Below are 22049 nucleotides of genomic sequence, written 5' to 3'. Positions count from 1 at the left end.
AAATTACCTATAGTCAATAAAAATCATAGCAATATTTGATTAGCTTTGAATAGTGAATGAGAAAATCGAAGCTCGTCATGGGTTAGATCAAGCAAAATTTTTGTTTTTGTTTTTCATTTTCAGTTTTAAGGTTAATCATGACAATCACTTCACAATGTGAAATCAGCAAAATACAGTTCACGATGATGACTGGAAGGGAAGTAGTTAAGAGTGCATCAGTTCCAGTTGTCACAAATAATCTTTATCAGAAAGATACTCGTATTCCTGTTATGTATGGTGCGCTTGATCTGAGATTAGGCTTATCCACAAAAGAAGGTATTTGCCAGACTTGTGGTGAAAAAGTGGAAAATTGCGTCGGTCATTTTGGATACATAAAACTTGCTTTGCCTTGTTTTCATATTGGGTTTTTAAAACACACATTAACTACACTTCAATGCTGCTGCAAATTTTGTGGGCGTGCATTGTTGAAAGATGGAGATGATAAAATTAGAATGCTTAGTAATTTAACAAATCCAAATATTGATTCATTACGAAAAGGTGTTTTGGTAAAACGAAACATTACCCAAGCTAAAAAAATTAAAATTTGTCCGTTTTGTGGAAAGCAGAATGGAATCGTCAAAAAAACAGCTCCTTTAAAACTTACACATTTTCTTTTTAGTATGAAAGATACCACTGCAAAAGAAGAATTTGCTGATGCAATGACTTCTGCGATTGCTTTTGATAGGGAGATTCAGGATTACATCGACAGAGCTCAGGATTGGATAAGCCCTCTGAGAGCACTTCGCCTTTTTCAAATGATGCCAGATGAAGATGCCTTGTTACTTGGGTTCAACCCTCCTCGCACGCGACCAGAACACATGATTCTGACACATCTTCCAGTTCCCCCCGCTTCAATTAGACCTTCTGTTATCAATGATCCATCAATGGGAAGCAACGAAGATGATGTGACAACGAAGATAATGGAGATTACGCATGTGAACAACTTGCTTCAAGATCACTTAGAAAAAGGATCTGGAATGGTGTCTGTGATCGAAAACTGGGATTTTCTTCAGCTTCACATGGCTCTGCACATCAACTCTGAAATGCCTGGACTGCCACGCGAATTTGCAGCCAAGCCCAAGCGAGGGCTGTCTCAGCGCTTGAAAGGAAAGCAAGGTAGATTTCGTGGTAACCTGTGCGGAAAGCGTGTGGATTTCTCCGGAAGAACAGTTATTTCTCCGGATCCGAATCTGCGGATCGACCAAGTCGGTATTCCGAAACTTGTTGCGATGCATTTGACGTTTCCTGAGGTGGTCAACCGCCACAACAGAGAGTGGCTGAAGAAGCTGGTGAGGAACGGGTCAGAGGTACATCCAGGAGCGAACATCGTGAAGAAGAAGAACGGATTCCAATACTTGCTGAAGTTTGGTGATCTTGTGAAGACGGCGAATCGGCTGGCAGACGGAGACATTGTGGAGCGGCATCTGGTGGACGGTGATGTGATCCTGTTCAACCGGCAGCCATCTCTTCATCGTGTGTCGATTATGGCACATCGAGTGAGAGTGTTTCCGTGGCGCACGTTCAGATTCAACGAGTGTGTGTGCACACCGTACAATGCAGATTTTGATGGGGATGAGATGAACATTCATGTTCCGCAGACACAGGAAGCAAGGGCTGAGGCTCTGACACTGATGAGCGTATGATTGTTGTTTTATTATTACTCTCTGTTAATTTTAATATCATTGAATTAACGAAAAATCTTATTTATGTTGTTTTATTAATAAATATTTTTTTCTTCGTTCATTTCTTTTTTTAAAAAAAGGTTTTGCACAATCTTTGCACTCCAAGAAACGGAACTCCCTTGGTTGCTGCCACTCAAGATTTCCTCACGTCATCCTTTTTAGTCACTCGAAAGGGCTTTTTCATGAGCAAAAGCGAGTTCTGCCAGGCGATTGCGTATATGTTTGATGCGAACGAGGATGTTGTCATTCCTCCACCAGCTGTCGTCAAGCCGATGCAGCTGTGGACAGGAAAACAGCTGTTTGGCGTGCTGATCTGCCCGAACAAGAAGAAGTACCACGTGTCGATTTCGTTTGAGCTGGAGGAGAAGACGTACAAAAAGAACAAGCGCAACCCGCCAGACACGCACATGGACGTGAATGACGGCTACGTCTGCTTCCGCGACTCGCAGCTGGTGTCTGGTACACTTTGCAAATCAACACTGGGAAGTGGAAGCAAAAATGGACTGTTTTTCAGACTGATGAAGACTGTGGGGCCAGCATATGCTGCGCAGTGCATGGTGAGGCTGTCGAAGTTTTCTGGTAGATGGATTAGTATGTTTAATATAAATATATTAATATTTTAAAGAGAGAGAGAGAGAGAGAGAGAGAGAGAGAGAGAGAGAGATTTATCAACTGCATTTATTTATTTGTTTATAATTCATTTTTGTAAAATAAAACAAATAATATTTATATTTTATCAACTATTTCCATTTTATCTCCCCAATTTCAGCCAACCAAGGCTTCAGTATCGGAATTGGCGATGTGACGCCCTCGGCTGCTGTGACAGCGAAGAAAGAGGAGCTTGTTAAAGAAGGGTACCGCAAGACATTCGAAGTGATTGCAGAATTCGACCGCGGAGAAATCCAGCCAGCGCCCGGCTGCACAGCCGAAGAGACGATGGAAAGCCAAATCAACAAGCTTCTGTCGAAGATCCGTGATGATGCTGGTGCGATGTGCCTTGAGGCGCTGCCTCCGTCGAATGCGCCACTGATCATGGCACTGTCTGGCTCGAAAGGGTCAACCATCAACATCTCACAGATGGTGGCGTGTGTCGGGCAGCAGATTGTGTCTGGCCATCGTATCCCGAACGGATTCGGCGACCGCTCGCTCCCCCACTTCCCTCACAACTCGCGTGATGGTGTCTCAAAGGGCTTTGTGCGCAACTCGTTCTTCACAGGGATGACTGGAACAGAGTTCTTCTTCCACACAATGGCTGGGCGTGAAGGGTTGGTGGACACAGCTGTGAAGACAGCAGAGACAGGGTATATGCAGCGGAGGCTGATGAAGGCGCTGGAAGATCTGTCCTCAGAATATGACGGGTCGGTGCGGAACTGCGTGGGAGGGGTAGTGCAGTTTGTGTATGGGCAGGATGGGATGGATCCGCTTCTGATTGAAAGCTCGAAGAAGCCGATTGACTTGGAGAAGCTGTACATACAAGCACTGAACAGCGTGAATGTGGTGAGGCACCGGCCGTATGTGGCGCATGTGCTGGGGCACGAAGAGGAGGAAGACGAGAAGGAGAGGATGAAGGAGAGCGAGAAAATGGAAGAGGATGAGGAGGAAAAGACGGAATCTTCTTCTTCAGATGAGAAAGAGAAGGAGAATGAGAAGGAGAATGAAAATGAGAAGGAAAAGGAGAAAGAGAAAGAGAAAGAGGTTGAAGTGATTGAACTTAGCAACTTCCTTCCTTCTGCTTCACAACCTTCGAAGACAACAGCGCCTTCGATTGAAGAGCTGATGCAGCTGCTTTCGGAGGAGTATGTGGCAGAGGCGAAGCCATGGATGCTTCCAGACTTCGATCCATATGGAACACCAGAACCAGAAAGAAGAGAGAAGGAGAGAAAGAAAAGAAAAGAGAAAGTGCTGAGTGAATCTGCTTCTTCTTCGTCGTCTTCGTCTTCTTCTTCGAATTCCGATTCTTCAGATGAAGAGAAGATGGAGGACACTTCTTCAGCTTCTTCTTCAGCTTCTTCCTCTTCTTCTTCAACTACCTCTTCTAATACTTCTGTTGATACAATCCCGTTTCTTTTCCCCACTGAAATGCGAATGCTGACTGAAGAAGCGCTGTCTTCCCCTCTTTTCCAGACGCTCCGCAGCTATCTGCCAAAATACACTGTCATCGAAGCAGATGCAGAAGCCGAAGAGAAAGTAAAAGAGGAAGCGAGAAAGAGAAGAGAAGCGAGGGCTGCACAAGGAGATGACGGAAAACCAGGGGCAAACATTGAGGACGAAGAAAGCGAAGGGAAGAAGAAGAAGAAGAACGAGATACAGTTTGTGAAGTCGGTGAGGGCATATGTGGAGAAAGCAGCGTCTGCGATTGAGAAAATTCTTGTGCAGTGCGGAGAAAGAGAAGCCAGCCACGTTCAGATGCTGATTGACAAGGACATCAAAGCAGAAGACGAGAGAGGGAGGATGATGATGGATGCCATTGAAGAGAAAGACGAGAAGCAAGACAAAAAAATTGTATCGAAGAGAAAAGGAAGGAATGTGAAAGGAGAGAAGAAAGAAGCAGAAATTGTGCCGGTTCATCCTTCTGAGGCATCTTCTGTCTCAGACTCGGCTTCATCCTCAATTATTCAGCACTCAAATACCTTTTCCACTTCAGATCTGTCATCATCATCATCAGCTTCATCATCATCTTCTTCTTCTTCTTCTTCCACCATTTCACCTAATTCCATTATTGATGCCTCCACCTCTTCCTCCCCACTCCATCCGTATTCTCGTCTCCATCTGCCTCCAATGTGGGTGTGGAGTGTGTGCAACGCTGCCTCTGCCAGACAGCTGCTGACGTTTCTGTTTGCCTGCCGCTCTGCTTTCATCCACTCATTCATCGAAGCCGGCACAGCCGTCGGGGCGATTGGAGGGCAGTCGATTGGAGAGCCAGGCACGCAAATGACGCTGAAGACCTTCCATTTTGCGGGTGTGGCGTCGATGAACATCACACTTGGTGTGCCCCGGCTGAAGGAGATTATCAATGCGACGAAGAGCATCAACACGCCCATCATCACAGCAGAGCTGGTGCAATCGAAGTCGGAGAAGGGAGCACGTATTGTGAAAGGGCGGATAGAGACGACGCAGCTGGGGGAGGTGTGCAAGTCGATAAAGGCTGTGTATAAGCAGTCTGGTGCGCATATCTCAATCACGTTGGATGCAGACACGTTATCTGCACTGCAGCTGGAGGTGACTGACGAGAGTGTGAGAGAATCGATTCTGAATTCTCCGAAGCTGAGGCTGAAGCTGAAGCCAGAGAATGTGGAAAGCACGAGGAAACCGGGAAAGCTGAGGGTACTGCCTCCAGCTAGTGAAAAACTACCATTGAACTATGTGGTGCAGAACTTGATGAACCAGCTGCCGAAAGTGGTGATTTGTGTATGTGTATTTAGATTTTTGAATTATTTTGTGATTTTGAATGAAGATATTATTTTGTGAGTAATTAATATGTGAAATAAAGATATTTTTCTTTTCAACTGTTGCAAAAAATATAATTTCATAAATTATGATATTTTTTTTATCACTTTCTCATTTTTTTTCTTTTTTTTATCTTTTTAATTTTTTTTCTTCGAATCTTTTTAGGGTCTGCCTGGCATTTCTCGGACAGTCATCAGTGTGAAAGAAGACAACGACGCATCGTCTTCTTCTGCTTCGAAAGAGAAAGAATTTCAACTTCTGTCTGAAGGAACGAATCTGAGAGGAGTTATGGCTACACCTGGAATTGATGGAACAAGAACAACGTGCAATCATATTATTGAGGTATATATTCAATATTTATTATAAACTCACTATTTAAACGAACATGTTAATTGATTGGAAATTTCTATTTTATTTTATTTTCTTAACTTCAATTATTCCTTGAATTGCAAACTTTTTTTCATCGTTGATTAATTATCTGAATTCAAACAAATTAATCAGGTTGCATCTACCCTTGGTATCGAAGCAGCTCGTTCGACCATCATCAACGAGATTGAGTACACAATGAAGTCGCATGGCATGTCAATCGACGGCCACCACACAGCATTGCTGAGCGATGTGATGACATCCACAGGGGAAGTGCTGGGTATTACACGATTTGGAATAGGGAAAATGAAAGATTCAGTGCTGATGCTTGCTTCGTTTGAGCGGACGCTAGATCATCTGTTTGATGCGGCTGTGAGAGGAGGCGTGGATGAGATCTGCGGAGTGAGTGAGTCGATTATACTGGGGAAGACGGTGCCGCTGGGAACGGGGTCGTTTGGGCTGATTATCAATGAGAAGGCGACAGGAAATGAGGAAGTGGTGAAGGAGAATGAAATTGTGAGGGAGGAGAAGGAGAAAGAGAAGGAAAAGGAAAAGGAGAAGGAGAAAGAGAAAGGGAAAGAGAAAGGGAAGAAAGGGAAGAAAGACAAGAAGAATGCAAACAAGAAGGATTCAAAGCAGAAGAAAGAAGAAGTCAAAGAGACGAGCGGTGAAGATGTGAAGACAGAACAAGAAAAGCGCGATGAAGAGTTGAAGCTGGAAAGCATGTTTAAGACAAAGAAACTGATTCTGGCTTGATTGGCAGTTGGTTTTCTCATCCACTTCATCACTTGTTTCAATCTTTTTGTAATGTAATTTTTAAACATTTCATTGTGATTTTAAATCTTTTTTTTTCTTTTCTTTTTCATTATCGATTTGTTTTTCTTTGCATTTTGATAAATTTGTTATTTAAAAAAATAGAAATAAAAGCGCACAATTTCAAAATTGCTTCTGCAATTTTCAAGCAATGTTTTTACTTAACATTATTCAAATGTTTTAAAAGATATTAAAAAAAATCAGGAAAATGAAGAAAGTGTAAATTAATATATCATTAAGACGTTGAATGCTTCATAAATATTTAATCAATTGCATTGAATAAGAATATTTAAAGAGGATGGCAGCTGACAAATACTTAGATATTGATATGATAAAACTGCAAAATAAAATCATATAAAAAATTCTTTATTTTTAAAAAATGAAATAAAAATTAGGAGAGTAAGAGAGTAAGAGAGAGAGAGAGAAAGAAAGAAAGAAAGAAAGAAAGAAAGAAAGAAAGAGAGAGAGAGAGAGAGAGAGAGAGAGAGAGAGAGAGAGAGAGAGAGAAAGAGAAAGAAAGAAAGAGACAGAACAAATTATAAATTTTCATATAAATGCAGATTAGGAAAACTGAAGACATTCATTTTATTAATCAAAATTTCTGAACAACTAAGAAGGTGTTATAATCAAATTAAGAAATTGTTCATCTTCAATCAAAAAATTTACGGTTCAAACAAAAACTCCTAATAAATCTTTCTTTTCTTTTCTTTTCTTTCTTTTTTAATTTTTTTTTTTTCTCATTTACGAAAGAAATTTCAAAGGATTCATAAAACTTCACAAATTAGGAAAATATGTTATCACATGTATATACAACTTAAAACAAATACCTCAGTTCCTTGCATTCTCCTTCCTTTATAAAAAAGAGTGTCTACATAAAAAATTTTTCTTCTCTTCTCAGGTTATCTTTTATTGCTTGCTGCAATAAATCTACTCAGATTTGGCTTCTTCCTTTTTCTCTTCTTCCTTCTTCTCTTCCTCCTTCTTCTCTTCCTCTTTCTTCTCTTCCTCTTTCTTCTCCTCTTCTTCTTTTTGCTTTTTCTCTTCTTCCTCTTTTGCTTTCTTTTCAGCTTCTTCTTTTGCTTTCTTCTCTTCTTCCTCCTTTGCCTTCTTTTCTTCCTCTTCTTTAGCTTTTGCTTCTTCCTCTTCTCTCTTCTTCTTCTCTTCCTCTTCTTTCGCTTTCTTCTCTTCTTCCTCTTTTGCTTTTGCTTCTTCCTCTTCTTTTCTCTTTCTTTCTTCTTCTTCTTCCTTAGCTTTTCGTTCCTCTTCTTCTTTAGCTTTCTTTTCCTCTTCTTCTTTTCTCTTTCTCTCTTCCTCTTCTTCTTTGGCTTTTTTCTCAGCCTCTTCTTTCTCCTTCTTTTCGTCTTCAATCCTCTTCTTCTCCTCCTCTTTCTTTTTCTCTGCTTCCAACGCTGCTTGCTTCTTCTTCTCTTCTGCCTCTTTCTCTTTCTCTTCTCTCAATTCTCTCTCAATCTGTGCTTTTTGCTCTCTTTCTTGCTGTTCTTTTTCTCTCTTAGCCTGTCTCTCAATCTCCTCCTTCTGTCTTGCCTCGTCTCTTGCCTTCTGCTCCTCTTCTCTCTTAACTTTCTCTGATTCGCTCTTCGCTTTGTTCAAAGCAGAAGCTTCAGTACGCAAGCCAGCTTTGCTTGCCAGTGTAGCAGCACCGCCTGCAATAGACGATGCAATCCCTGAAATCGAAAGCATCTTCGACTCGCTCTTCTTCTCAGCGTCTTTCCTCTTCGCCTCCTGCAGCTTCGTCTCCATGTCTCTGTTCTTCACAGCTGCTTCTCTTTCTTTGTCTCCACTGTCCTCTGCTTCTCTGATAATGCCCATCAAAAGAATATCTCCAGATGCTGCTCTGTCCTTCTGGCTTTCTGCTGTTTCTTCTTCTCCTTCGACTTCTCCGACTGCTTCAGACACCACAAACATAATGAACGGGCGGTCAACAACGAACGTGGGGATTTCCGCATTATCCTTTGATAATGGAGCATCGTGTGAGTTCTGAACCAATGGAGGAGTCTGCAATCCAACTTCATCCACATGAAGATACACATGCTGCTGGAGGGCTCTGATGTTTCAAAAAAAATAAATAAATAAATAAATAAAGATAAATAAATAAATAAATTGAAATTAAAATTTAAAAAAAACAAGACTCATTAGAAACAGCAAATCATTGAAACAAAAATTCTCACTTAAATATTAACAATATTTTTCATTTTTTTTATTCAAATTTTTCAATTTAAGCAATGAAACTTCACAAGATATAAAAGAAACTATTCAAAAGAAAACAAGAACAAGAACAATAACAGAAATAAGCATTGTTCATTTTCGTAAAACACACCCAATTTTCAATTCCTCTTCTTTTGCAATGAAAGGCAGAGAACCAGTAATCTTTGATTCCTTTTCCACAAGCTCTGAAAGAACAGAAGTGGCAGAATAAGCTCCAAAGCGAGGCATCGTCACATTCACACTGAAATTTCAGATAGAATAAGAAAGACACAATTTTGTTGCATAAATGAAATATAAATTTATCATTTGTATTGTTTCATTAAAAATTTATCGAAATAAGAGATTAATAAAGAAAATTAATATAATTCAAGGAAATAATTCAAAGTTGAAGAAAATATTTAACAAAAAATGTTAAAATCAAACTCGTCTTTCACTTCTGCAGTCACAATGATTCTGTGAAGAAGTGTTTCTTCAGCAGCTGCAGGTGCGCTCGATGATTCGCTTGACTCTGACGACGGAGTGGCAGACGAAGAGGATTGTTCTTTCTCACAAACTTTCAGGCATTTGGAGAACAAATCGCGAAGAGATGATTCCTTATCGTCATTGGGAATAATCAGCACAGCTTTCACTTTTCTTGACTTTCCTGAAAGCTCATTCGACGCATCTATGTCATCCATGGGAATAACAGCTGCTTCAAATTGCTCGTTTTTCAAAATGCCAATATTTGACATTGTCCCTGTCATCATCTGTGCACTTTTTTCGCTTGGAGGAAGGTCTTCTGTTCTGGCAGTCTTAAATGATCCTTTTTTGGTATTAGAAATTCTGAACTGTGTGTGCCATGCTAAATTCAGCTTTATTGTACTCAGTCCAGATACTGTGGTCCCCTTTTCTGGTTCTGGTGTTGTTTCAGCTAAAAGAAAGCCTCCATATCTAATAAGCCATGTTGCCATATGTGAATGACCTCTTTTAAGGAGTAAAAATAAAAATAAATTAAAATAGACTCGTTAGAAAAACTATGGTACCTTGCTGAATCGAAGTTAACATCACGTACATCTGCATTAAACAGCTTCTTTGAATCTTCAAGAAAAGTCTTGTATGGTTGAGTCTTTTTCTTCAGCCAAACTGATGACACTGCTTGATATGGATGCTTCCAATTAGCTTTTGAAAGAGCATTCATGTAGTCGCACTGCAGCCTGTAAAGCTAAATTAAAATGGAAGCAGAAAGATAACTTTTTAATCAAAATGAAAGCATACAGATCTATCTCTAAGTTGGTCGCTCAAATGCAAAACTTTGGAAAATCCCTTTTCGGTGTCACCCTTTGAACCAATTGCAATGTTCAATAAATTGCGGTGCAAAACAGCTGGAGAAATAATGCGATTTGAGTTTGTAGCTTCCTTGGATATGACTGGGGAAAGATCAGCAGCAAATTCATGGATGGCATGTGATCTTTCTTTGAATAATAATTCCGCCTGTTTTTCTTCAATAGCCACATTAAAATCATATGCACTGTATCCATCAGCATTATCTTCACTACCTTGAAGTTCAGGTTTCCTAAATCGGGTTTGATAAACGAAAATTAAAATATATATTAAGTTACAATAAAATAATATTTCACACAGTACATAAAGAGTATCGGATCCTGTATTTCCCATCGAAAAATATTATATTTTTTTATTAAACAATTAAATAATCCGAATTTCAGAAAAATAAATTTTGATATGGGTAGCAATCGTTTTATTTTTTTTGTGAATATGACTTTTTCACATTGTTCATAATTTTAATTTTGATAATTTATTTCACACATTTCATTTTTTGATAAACTTTCTTTTTATTCAGGATGGAATCAAAAAATTGAAATTATCTAAAAACAACAATTGACAAAATATTTAATTGTTGCAATTTAATCAAATTTTTTGTAAAAAAAAAATATATATATATATATTTTTCTATTTATCGATGAATTCTTGAATATTTCTACTCGGCTTGCAGTTTTTGTTTCCATCTTCTCGAAAAAAAAGAAAAGAAAAAACATTTTTTGTTTCTGAAAGTGAAAAAAATACAGTAAAAACCAGATATGATCACATTTGATACAACCACATTCATTTTCAATCACTATTTTGTGAGCAAGATCATTTTTTTCTTGTTTTTAATTCATTATCCATCCCATTCAACACATCGAAAAATCTAAATATTTTCTAATTAAATGCCAATTTGTGGTTTTTTCAATGAAAAATCGAATTTCTGACCAAAATTTTCGATTTTATGATTTTTCAAAAATATGGAGGAAAATACGGACTTTCAAGCTTTTTTTGCACAATGTATTGAAAAGTTGATTCGCTCATAACTTTATTTCACTTCCTCAGATTTCAAAATAAATTTGATTATCATATTTGAAAACAGGTATCGTTGAAATCATAACATAATGTTTTGTGACAATAAACGAATTTCATAAAATAAGCCCATTTGTTTCCAATTTTTTAATCACAAATAGTCAATAAAAAAGTGCAAAATTTTTTTAATGAAAATGCATGAAGTCAAATATTTTGTCACATATGTATAAAAAAGTCTTAATATTGTGTATTTGGATAAAAATAGTTTTCGTAAGTGAAAATGCGTCTTTGTGAAGAATTTTCAAAAATAAAGAAAATTGACGAAAATGGATTAATGCATGTGTGTGGTTTTTTTTTTTTTTTTTTTTTTTTTTTTTTTTTTTTTTTTTTTTTTTTTTTTTTTAATTATATTCTTTCTATCAGAATTTTCGGATCTATAATTTCCCTTTTTATCAACAACATGAACACTGAAAAGAGAAAATACTAATCAAAGATATCTTTATCTTTATTTCAGCTCAAACATTTGTTTTTGAAACAGTTGAAATGTATTTCACTTTTGAATCCAAAATCATTTTTCAATGACAAACATCCCTTGAAATATCAAAACACAAATAGAAGTTATGATTTCAAAAAGAATCACACATATTTATTAACTGTTATTATTTTCTGTGCAAAGCGAAATATCGTTTCACCATAATCGGACAAAGTTTAAATAAGTTTTACAAAAGCTGATGTGATTATATCCGATTTTGACTATTGTATTTATTGATATTTTGTCTTCCAACCGAAAGTGTTTTATTCTCTTCTCTTCTCTTCTCCTCTCCTCTCCTCTCTTCTCTTCTCTTCTCTTCTCTTCTTTCTTTCTTTCTTGTATCATTGTTCTTTTATCACGCTTTTCCTTCATTCCATCTTTTCGTTGAAAATCTTTTGCTTGAACGTCTCATCAATATTTGTTTACATAAATTTCATCAAAATCTCATTGTTTCGAAACATTTTTTCCCAATATTATCATTCAACAGCAAATCCTTCCCAATAAATATTATTTGATTCTTCAATCAAAAAGCTTTTGATATTTCTCTAGCCTTTCCATGACAAGGGTCAACTTTTTAATGGGACTTTTTCCCTTGTTGGCACTTTTTTGTTTTTGACTGCCAACTTTCAACAAACGTTGATTGGCCTTTTTTTCACTTTTATACAATGTTTTAACAATTTTTAAACAATTCATTACTAGTTTGTTTTATAACTTAAGTTTGTTTCTCATCGAGTTACAGCGTTTTTTTCTTATATTTTCAAAAGTCACTTTTCTCAGCGAACCAAGCTTTACCAAAAAATGTGAAATACAGTTTCATAAATTGTCAATATTTATCTATTTGTATTTCAGATTTCAATTTCTACATTTATTTGTTTAGATACTTTTTTCTCATTTCATTTTTTCACAAACATGCAAGCATTAATCTGAAATATTCTTTGTTTAAAAAAAATGAAGTGTTAAAAATAAAAATATGCAACGTAAAATAAACATTTTCATAATCGTTCCAATAAAAATTGGAACATTGTTACTATTCCTTTATCAAGAACAAACAAATAACACCAAAATTGAATGACATCTTATCAACTTTCTATAAAGGAAACAAGTTTGAGACAAAGAGAGAATGATATGGGTCATTATTTTTGAAATAATATTTTTTTTCGGGATGATATTTTATTAAAGTTTGTTTGTTGTTGGTGAGAGATTCTGTATTTCAACGTAAAACTCATCACAACTGCTTAAAAAACAAATGAAAATCCTGAAATAAAGATGAAGATGTCTTTTATCAGTCTTTTCACTTTTCAATGATCATTATTTTATATTTAAGGGTAATTTTAAAACCGAAATTTTTGAGTGAAAAAATAGGATTTCAAAAATAATCACCCATATTGTTCCAATTTTTATTGGAACGATTATGAAAATGTTTATTTTACGTTGCATATTTTTATTTTTAACACTTCATTTTTTTTAAACAAAGAAAATTTCAGATTAATGCTTGCATGTTTGTGAAAAAATGAAATGAGAAAAAAGTATCTAAACAAATAAATGTAGAAATTGAAATCTGAAATACAAATAGATAAATATTGACAATTTATGAAACTGTATTTCACATTTTTTGGTAAAGCTTGGTTCGCTGAGAAAAGTGACTTTTGAAAATATAAGAAAAAAACGCTGTAACTCGATGAGAAACAAACTTAAGTTATAAAACAAACTAGTAATGAATTGTTTAAAAATTGTTAAAACATTGTATAAAAGTGAAAAAAAGGCCAATCAACGTTTGTTGAAAGTTGGCAGTCAAAAACAAAAAAGTGCCAACAAGGGAAAAAGTCCCATTAATAAGTTGACACTATTTTTTTCTTTTAGTAACATTTTTCAACTCTTTCTTATCGGTTACAAAAGGGATTTCTAATTCTTAAAACACATTTAACCTCATTTCTCTTCATCAGTTTGAAGACAAAAATCAACGTGAATAATTCGAAAAAAATAAGATAATTCATATCGATATTTAATCCATTTCCTTAATTTTATTTCCATTGACAATAGTCATTTTCCTCATAAAAATATTTATTCAAAATTATTACTCATTTATTCCCTATGCAGCGAATTTGTCAGCAATTTTTTTTTTGTTGTTGTATTTTCTCCTTCAAATGCTTCGATTTTTGTTTTTTGAAAAATGAAATTTTCTTTTCCTGTTCACTTCGATCCAACTCATCCAATTGCTGAGCGTGAAATACAAAAAACAACCAAATCAAATATTCATTCAGTTTTTTCTTCCAGCACAGATACTTGCATTTTCTGCACGCAATAAATGCACTGGATCAAAAAAAAACTGCGTTTTTTGAATTTGTCGGATTCCTGTGCTTTGAAAAGGTTGCGAATGGAAATATAATCTAGACAAACAAGACAAACAAAACACAAACATTCAGGCACTTTCATTCAATAACAAAATTGTTGCATTTCGTTTGTTTTCCAATTGGGTGATTATTTTTGTAATCATATTTTTTCAAACAAAATTTCAGGTTCAAAAAACCGTTTTTGAATTACTATAAAAAAACACTAAAGAGTGAAAAAGCTAATACAAAACATTTTTATTTTTAATTTAATAAAAACATTTGTGTATTTAAATTAATTATTGTGCTATTCTTTTGAACAAAAAAATTTCTTTCAAAAAATCAACACCCCGAAAAAATTTCTTATTTTAAAAATAATCACACAATTTATCTAATTTTTTAGTATAATTCATTGTTTTGTACTTTTTCTTCCTCCATGCCAACACAGGAAATAATATTTATAACTCTGTATAAAATGTTCACTCATCAACCTCATTTTTCTTCAAATACAACAAATATGTGTGAATTATATGATCAAAAAATCCATTATAGCAATCGGAAAAAGATAAAGCTTTGCTTTTCTTCATTATCCTTTTCCAAAAATGCAAGTGCAAAAAGACACAGTATGAATGCATATAATTTTTATGACTTTTTTGAGGTTTTATTTTTTATCTGTTTCTGCTTTCCAAACTTTTGCGAATTCCATGTGAATGATAAAAATGGTGTTTTTTCCTTGTCACTTTGCGTCAAAAATGCAGGAGACCGAAAACACAAAAAAGTTCACTGGTGTGCAATTACTGTTGCATTTGAATTCTTCCTGATATTGATCTTTTCAAATTTTTTGAAGAATTGTTTTCTGAGCTGGAGCATTGCAATGAAGAAGAGCAGGAAGTTAAAATCGAGATAATGAATGAAATAATGAAAGAGATGAACAAAGAAGAATTCAGTGCAGTTTTCATTGAAGAATTGTTCGATGAAATACACAAAATGATTGAAGATAAAAAATTATCAAAGAAGAATGCAACTGTCTTCCTGAAGCACATCGGTTATTGCAAAATAATGGACGAAATACGGAGCAAAAGCTTTGACAGTTCTTCGCTTTACAAACGAATTCAAGAGATGATTTTAGATGAAGAAAAGAAGAAAGGAAGGAAAAATGAAAGACTGATGATTGATCTCTGCGAGTGCTGTCTTTTGCTTAACAACAAATCTTCTTCAAAGATTCCTTCAGTTTGTTTGTCCTATCTTTTGAAAGCTGCATTGAACAAGGAGAAAAACGAAGAAGCACAAAAAGAAGTGGAAATGGCTTTGTTGGCTTTGAGCAACGTTAAATATCTCGTATGAATAGTTCTTTTTCATTTTTGATAATGTTTTTCCCACCATCTTTTTTGTCAGTTTGTCGAAACTGAACTGTATTTGAGAGAGATCAAAGAAATCATTCAATATCATCAAGAGCATTGCAACCTCACGCGACTTGCGTACCAATCAGCTTGGAAGTTTTTAATGAACAGATTTGAGGATGATTCAAATTTGGAAGAAGTTTATTTAAATGATCTGCATTTTGTGAGAGAAGTAGCAAGCGAAGTGGAAGTTCTGGCAGGATATATTGATTGGAAGAATAATGAAAAAGACGAAGAAATGAAAAGAATGGAGAAAAAAAATGTTGTGATTGCTGAAAGGTGGCTAGACATGATTCATTATTTCTTTGTATATTTCGAAGTTCATGATGAAGAGCGTATCAAATTGATTTCTTGCATGACAAGCCTGTGCAGAGCAGCAATAAATACGCACAATGAAATTGTCAAAAAGTGTTATTTCATTTTGATGTATTTGATGAGACGCCAGAAGATTTTGCCGATTGTCAGTGATTTGCTGAAGGAGGGGATAATTGATTACTTTATGGAAGAAATTCAGCGATCAACAATGGATGACGTAATCTCATATGGTTTTTTCAGATTTGTTCAGAATATTTACGATTCTTTGGAAGGAAATGAGGATAATGAAACTGATGATGCTAAAAGAAAAGCAAAAAGACAGAAGATGATCGAAAAGTTGGAAGAGGAAGGATATGAAGATATTAACACGAGTCTATGTGGACCTTTTGTTTATTTAAGTGAAAAACACTGGTGTTCTTATATATTTTCCAGTGTCATAAATCTTTCTGAGGATTTTTGAGAAAATGAAATACATTTCATTCTGTAACCCAAATTTAATATTTCATTTTTATTTTTTCATCATTTCACAAAACTGAAAGCAGTTATTTAAAAATTTGCAATTCATTAGTTTGTTCAACGCCCTAAAAAATCGTTATATCAAATTGAAATATCTTTTCTCTCCTTTTTTGGTAGTTTATTATGACAAACCATAAATTACATATCAATCATTCAAAAGAAAATTATTGTTTTTTGATTTTTTTAAATTATCGGACTTTTCTCTTTTTTGTTCGAAAAGTAATTTTCACTCATATGTTTCGTTCAAATAAGGTATCATTCATTTTTTAAATAATAAAAAAAGGAAACTCGTGAAGTTTAAATGATTTTCCGTTTTTGTGCATTAATTCGAATTGGTGCTATATTCTTGCTTTTATGAAAAAATAACGATTTGTTCCTTAAAATTTCTCCCATCTTGTCATTATAAGTTTTGCATTCCCATGCAAAAAAATATTGAATATTTTTAAACTTGAGAAAAATATTTGAAAGCATTGTGCGGAACAAAATTCATGATGTGAAAAATTTCGTCCTATTTTTTCAACAAAAAAAAAACTGAATAATACATTTTGCTCGTGAAATCCATTATAACAATCGGAAAAAGATAAAGCTTTGCTTTTCTTCATTATCCTTTTCCAAAAATGCAAGTGCAAAAAGACACAGTATGAATGCATATAATTTTAATGACTTTTTTGAGGTTTTATTTTTTATCTGTTTCTGCTTTCCAAACTTTTGCGATTTCAATGTAAATGTTCAAATTCCATTGTTTTTTGTTCGCAATGTGTTTTTGAAAAATTGCAGGAGACTTACAACACAAAAAAGTTCAATGGTATGTGCTAATTGTTGCATTTGAATCCTTGATTGTTGAGATTTTATTTTTTATTTTATTTATTTGAAGAGTTGTTTTCTGAACTTGAACATTGTAATGAAGAAGAAGAGAAAGAAAAAATTGAAGAAATAAATGAATTAGTGAATAAATTAGATGAAAATGAATATCTGTCTTCTTTTACTACAAAGCTGTTCGATGATATACTGAAAATGATTGAAGAAAAGAAATTATCAATGGGAAATGCAGTTTTGTTGATGAAGCGCATTGGCTATTGCAAAATAAAGAAGGAAAATGAGAACGAAAGTTTTAGCAATTCTTTGCTTCACGATCGAATTCAAGAGATGATTTTTGATGAAGAGAAGAAGAAAGAAGAAAAGAACGAAAGACTTCTTGTTGATCTCTGCGAATGTTATCTTTTACTGAATCATGTCCACACTTCATTTGAAATGGCTCCAATGTGTATGCATTTTATTCTTAAAGTTTCCTTGAAAAAGGATGAAAACGAAGAAACTCAGAAAGAAGCGGAAATAGCTTTGTTTTCTTTGAGTTGCATTAGCGAATATGTCGTATGACTGTTTACGGATTTCTTTTTGATGTTATTGTATTTTCTTTTCTTTTCTTTTCTTTTCTTTCCTTTCTTTTTTCTTTTTCTTTTTTTGTGCACATATATGTATTTCCAGACAATCAAGCAAGAAATATATTTGAATGAAATCAAAGAGATTATCAAATATCATCAAGAGCATCGCAACCTCACTCATTTTGCCTATAATTTTGCTTGGATGTTTTTGATGCGCAGATTATTTTTCAATAGCAAATTGGAAACAGTCATAATAAATGATCTGCATTTTGTGAGAGAAGCAGCGAGCGAAGTGAAAAAGCTTGCAGGATCTATTGATTGGAAGAATAATGAAAAAGACGAAGAAATGAAAAGAATGAAAATAAACGATATTGTGATTGTTGAAAGATGGCTATGTATGATTCACTATTTCTTTTATTCTTGCAAATTTCGAGTCGAAAAGTTTATCGAATTGATTTCTTGCATGACTAGCCTGTGCAGAGCTACAATAGATACACATAAAATATTTGTCAGGGAATGTTGTAGCACCTTCTTTGATATGATGAAACATCAGCCGGTTTTACCAGTTGTCAATGATTTGCTGAAAGGTGGAGCCATTGATTTCTTTATGGAGGAACTTCAGCGATCAACATTGGATGACATTATTTCATATATGTTTTTTAAATTCTTGAAGGAAATTTCAATTTCTTTGGAAGGAAATGAGGAAAATGAAACTGATGACGCAGAAAGAAAAGCAACAAAACAGAAGATGGTTGAAAAGTTGGAAGAGGAGGGATATGAAGATATTAACACGAGTCTTTGCAAACCATTAGTTTATTCGAGAAACAAGTATTTTTGTTATTTTGTTTATGCAGGTATCGTGGATCATTTTATGGAATTTTGAGAAAATGATATGTATTTCATCTTGATGCACAAATTTAATTGAGTTGGTTATTTATAGGTAACCATTTTGTTAATCGGGAACATAATTTTAAAGTGATAAAAGCATTTTTTTTAATTAAAAAATGTTGAAATCTCTGTAAATTGAAAAATATATTGTTTCTGAAAGTACCTTTTTATTTTTCATATTTTTATTTTTTTAATTTTTTTTCTTTTTAACTTTAATTTAAACTTGATTTAGTTTTAGTTTAATTTTTTTTTCAATAAAAGATCTTGAATGTTTTGTTCAATTTTTGTGATCAAAGATTTGATGATAATTCAATGATCTTTTTGTTTTTGGAGTTTTGAGTTTTGTCAATGTTTATGCACTTAATTTTTTATTATTTTTGAATATTTTTTTCATTAAAGCATTTAATTTTTTTAGAATTTTTGCTATTTCACCAAATTGACAATTGTATATGAATTGATGAGTTATGAATAGATTTTTCTTATTAAACAAACTCAGTTTTTTAAAATGAACTCATATTTATTCGAATAGTTCGTGCTTATTGCAATATACCAAAAACATTTAAATTCGATTGAGTTCATTTGAAAAACAAACATGTTTGTGAAAAGTAATCTATTAGAATGTGGACAAATTCATTCTTTCAGTATTTTTATAAATTGTTTCTAATAAATGGATATGAAATATGTCGTAAGTTGGAAAGAGGAAATGTGAGTGACGTATCGATTATTATTTTTCACTTTTGTCTGAAATTTCTCAACTTTTTTTTCCCCATCAATAACTTTTTTTTTGACTAAAACATTTTTCATAGGAATTTTATTCTATTTTTCAAATGAGGTACATAAAAACTATTTTTTTAAAAAGAAAGCTGAAGAAAGAGAATTTTGAAAAGTGCTGAATAAAGAAGTTAATTATTTGTTGATTCAAAGCAAAAAAAATAAAAAACATGTGAAGGGTTTTTTTAAAAACAATAAACAAATGTATTTCCAGTTTTTGCACATATGGCACCACAAAGCACTCTGTCGAAAATATTAAAAGATTCGAACATTATAAAAATCGACTATTACCAATAATATTTTCATTTAAAAAACAAGTGCATTAATATTGCGTGAAATGCGAAAGAAAAGATAAAATACTTGTTTTCAATAAACAAGCACAAGTGTCAAAAAACAAACAATACCATAAAACCCACTAAAAGTTGAAGAAAATCAACAACATTAATTTTTAAAATCAAATAGCCAATGCAGTTGTGTGCGGTATAAGAACTGGAGGAAGAGGTTGCTCATCATCCGTCACAGAAGAAGAGGCAGAAGAAGAGGCAGAAGAAGAGGCAGAAGAAGAGGCAGAAGAAGACGAAGAAGGGTAATTTGTATTCTCAGGTGGCTTCTTGTTTTTCTTTTGGTTTTTATTGCCTTTACTTCTCTATTGTGAAAGGAGGAAAAAAATATTCGAATGAAACCAACTAAAATAGTTCAAACCTTCGATTGCTCTTCTTCAGCTCTTCTGGCTGCAAGCTCCTTTTGTTTTCTTTCCATTGCTCTTTCTTTTTTCATTCTTTTTTTATCTACTCTTGTAAACTTCACTTTTCTTCCTCGTTTTTTTTGACTTTTACTTTTTTCTTCTGAGGAATCGCTTTCCGAAGAAAATCCTTCATCAAGCGAATCGACATCTGATTTAGCGTTTGGAAAAGAATTGTTATTCTCTGAATTATTTCCATCAGAAGCAAAAAAAGAAGGCTGAGTTGAATTGGAAGAAGAAGAAGAAGAAGAAGAAGAAGAAGAAGAAGAAGAAGATGATGATGATGATGATGATGACGATGACGATGAAGACGAAGAAGAAGAAGAAATATCGAGTAAAGATAAAGAAGCTGCAATTGCTGCTTCAACATCGGTATCGTCAACAAGAAGAGAACTTTCACTTGCATCAAAAAATGGTGGATCTGCCGAAGATGGCGTTGTGGACGATGAAGCCCCAGATTCCTTTGTTTTTTTTGTTTCAATCAAAATTGATAAAGCTGTTCCAACATCGCCAGAACACATTGACAAAGTGCTTTCTATTAAATCTTCATCATCAATTTTTGCTGTTCTTTTTAAAAAGCTAACAGAATCTGCCCACTTTGATTTCTTGCCTTGCTGAGGAGAACACTCCTTTGCTGCTTTTTCTTTCTCTCGTTTTATTTTGTCTCTTTTTCGCTTTGAGAGATGCTCTATCGATTCTTCCGAATCCTCCTGCTCAACGGCATTGCTCTTCTCTTTAGCTTTTTTCATATCTTCCAAAGACATTGTGAAATGTTCAATTCCCTGCTCAGGTGATTTTTCAGTTTTGTATCTTATTGACACATAATGAGATTCTCCAACATATCCAATTCTTAAGTTCGAAGGAAATCCATTCAGAACTTCCCAGCGTGGTTTGCTTGGTTGAAATATCGAAAGATTAACACCCATGCAAAGCGAAAGAGCTTGAATAGTTAAATTATCTGCCCAAGTTCCATCTTCTGACATATCCTTAATATATGTATCAAATGGATCTTCTTCATCGAGGAAAGGAGAAAAATCTTCTTCATTAAATTTTATATAAGCTACAACACGTTTGCGAAGCTGTAAATGTTTAACCTCTGTTCCAAAGAGCTGATCAGAACATGCACTGACATTTAATCATTCCGTTAAAGTTTGATATTTCAACTAAACATGAGAAAATAAACCGAAAAAAACAATTTCCGTCCATCACAACGTCGCGAATATAAAATCCTAATGGGCTTAGCTCTTTTTCTAATGTTTCAATGTCCTTAAATTTTGATGTAAAGTGCACAAAACAAATACTTAATTGAATCAAGATTGAAAACAATATCAGACTGCGCTTATAGATATTTTGTTGTGCTCCTTTTTTCCTCTTTTTCTCTTGGAAGTTTTCCAATCATTTTTAGAATATTTTTTATCATTCTTTATTTTCTTCCTCGCCATGAAAAAAGCTTTTTAGAAAAAAATAAAGAAATGACACTTTAATGTTGGAAAAGATCATTTAACGATTGTTTGGTTTAAATTTGATTCCATAAAATACTCTTTTTTCCTTTGCAAATAATAACACTTTTTCCTCTATTCATTAACAATGAAATCATAATAAAAAATGCCCAATATATTTATGATATTAATTTATTATTAATTAAACTACATGAAATAATACTGTGTTAAAAAAACACAAAATAGAAAAAATTTTAAAAAAACAAAAATCATCATTTATGCGCCAAAGCCATAAAGTGTTCTTCCTTGGCGTTTAAGTGAGTAGACAATATCCATGGCGGTAACTGTCTTCCTTCTGGCATGTTCTGTGTATGTCACAGCATCACGAATGATTCCTTCAAGGAACATTTTTAAGATGATCCTTGTTTCATCATAGATAAGGTTTGAGATTCTTTTCACGCCTCCTCTGCGTGCAAGACGGCGGATTGCTGGTTTTGTAATTCCTTGGATGTTATCACGAAGCTTGCGATATCCCTTTGCTCCGGTTTTTCCGATACCTTTTCCTCCTTTTCCACCTTTTCCACGTCCAGACATGTTTTATAATAAGGTTTTAATGATAAAATCAATTGATTTTCAGAAAAGAGATTTGCGCTTTTATATAATATATTTTCAAACCTTAATTACATAATTGTCCATAACCCAAAATAAAATATTCAATTCTTTTAAATTAGTCAGATATATGAACGGACCTCATGAAAAACTGATAGATTATTTGCAATGTAATATTATTGGTAGAAACGCTTGCACTGGCGTAGATCTTCCTTTTGGTGATC

The 22049-nt window shown here is 34.1% G+C and overlaps 6 protein-coding genes across 6 annotated transcripts; 3 read left to right on the top strand and 3 right to left on the bottom strand.

The window, feature by feature from the left end:
* The first annotated feature begins 84 nt into the window (after positions 1 to 84).
* On the top strand, positions 85 to 6470 carry MONOS_14937 (DNA-directed RNA polymerase large subunit). The gene is made up of 5 exons (XM_067867779.1): positions 85 to 1676; positions 1802 to 2312; positions 2491 to 5129; positions 5334 to 5510; positions 5670 to 6470. The coding sequence occupies exons 1-5, from the start codon at positions 138 to 140 to the stop codon at positions 6288 to 6290; spliced, it is 5487 nt and encodes a 1828-aa protein (XP_067726925.1). The 5' UTR covers positions 85 to 137; the 3' UTR covers positions 6291 to 6470.
* On the bottom strand, positions 6469 to 10262 carry MONOS_14938 (putative Serpin (serine protease inhibitor)). Its single transcript, XM_067867780.1, has 6 exons — positions 10192 to 10262; positions 9828 to 10125; positions 9596 to 9774; positions 8997 to 9536; positions 8686 to 8814; positions 6469 to 8412 (listed from the first exon to the last, which is right to left on the bottom strand). Exons 1-6 carry the CDS (start codon positions 10224 to 10226, stop codon positions 7275 to 7277), a joined length of 2319 nt encoding a protein of 772 aa, XP_067726924.1. The 5' UTR covers positions 10227 to 10262; the 3' UTR covers positions 6469 to 7274.
* A 4049-nt stretch (positions 10263 to 14311) lies between these two features.
* MONOS_1325 (uncharacterized protein) lies at positions 14312 to 16086 on the top strand. Its single transcript, XM_067865937.1, has 4 exons — positions 14312 to 14386; positions 14522 to 14549; positions 14611 to 15101; positions 15159 to 16086. The coding sequence occupies exons 1-4, from the start codon at positions 14366 to 14368 to the stop codon at positions 15936 to 15938; spliced, it is 1320 nt and encodes a 439-aa protein (XP_067726923.1). The 5' UTR covers positions 14312 to 14365; the 3' UTR covers positions 15939 to 16086.
* A 470-nt stretch (positions 16087 to 16556) lies between these two features.
* Positions 16557 to 18739, top strand: MONOS_18631 (uncharacterized protein). Its single transcript, XM_067871668.1, has 4 exons — positions 16557 to 16632; positions 16772 to 16799; positions 16869 to 17365; positions 17480 to 18739. Exons 1-4 carry the CDS (start codon positions 16612 to 16614, stop codon positions 18257 to 18259), a joined length of 1326 nt encoding a protein of 441 aa, XP_067726922.1. The 5' UTR covers positions 16557 to 16611; the 3' UTR covers positions 18260 to 18739.
* Positions 18740 to 19302: 563 nt separating this feature from the next.
* Positions 19303 to 21219, bottom strand: MONOS_1326 (putative OTU domain-containing protein; the record flags this gene model as incomplete). Its single annotated transcript, XM_067865948.1, has 4 exons — positions 19303 to 19681; positions 19738 to 20902; positions 20961 to 21043; positions 21112 to 21219. 4 exons carry the CDS (start codon positions 21217 to 21219, stop codon positions 19490 to 19492), a joined length of 1548 nt encoding a protein of 515 aa, XP_067726921.1. The 3' UTR covers positions 19303 to 19489.
* Positions 21220 to 21334: 115 nt separating this feature from the next.
* Positions 21335 to 21844, bottom strand: MONOS_1327 (Histone H4). Its single transcript, XM_067865959.1, has one exon. The coding sequence runs from the start codon at positions 21808 to 21810 to the stop codon at positions 21493 to 21495; it is 318 nt and encodes a 105-aa protein (XP_067726920.1). The 5' UTR covers positions 21811 to 21844; the 3' UTR covers positions 21335 to 21492.
* Between the last annotated feature and the right edge of the window lie 205 nt (positions 21845 to 22049).

Source organism: Monocercomonoides exilis, assembly GCF_001643675.1.
Source record: "Monocercomonoides exilis strain PA203 chromosome Unknown scaffold24-1337568, whole genome shotgun sequence".
Lineage (NCBI taxonomy): Eukaryota > Preaxostyla > Oxymonadida > Polymastigidae > Monocercomonoides > Monocercomonoides exilis.
The sequence above is the reverse complement of the archived record's forward strand: the minus strand, read 5'-3'. Positions and strand labels throughout refer to the sequence as shown.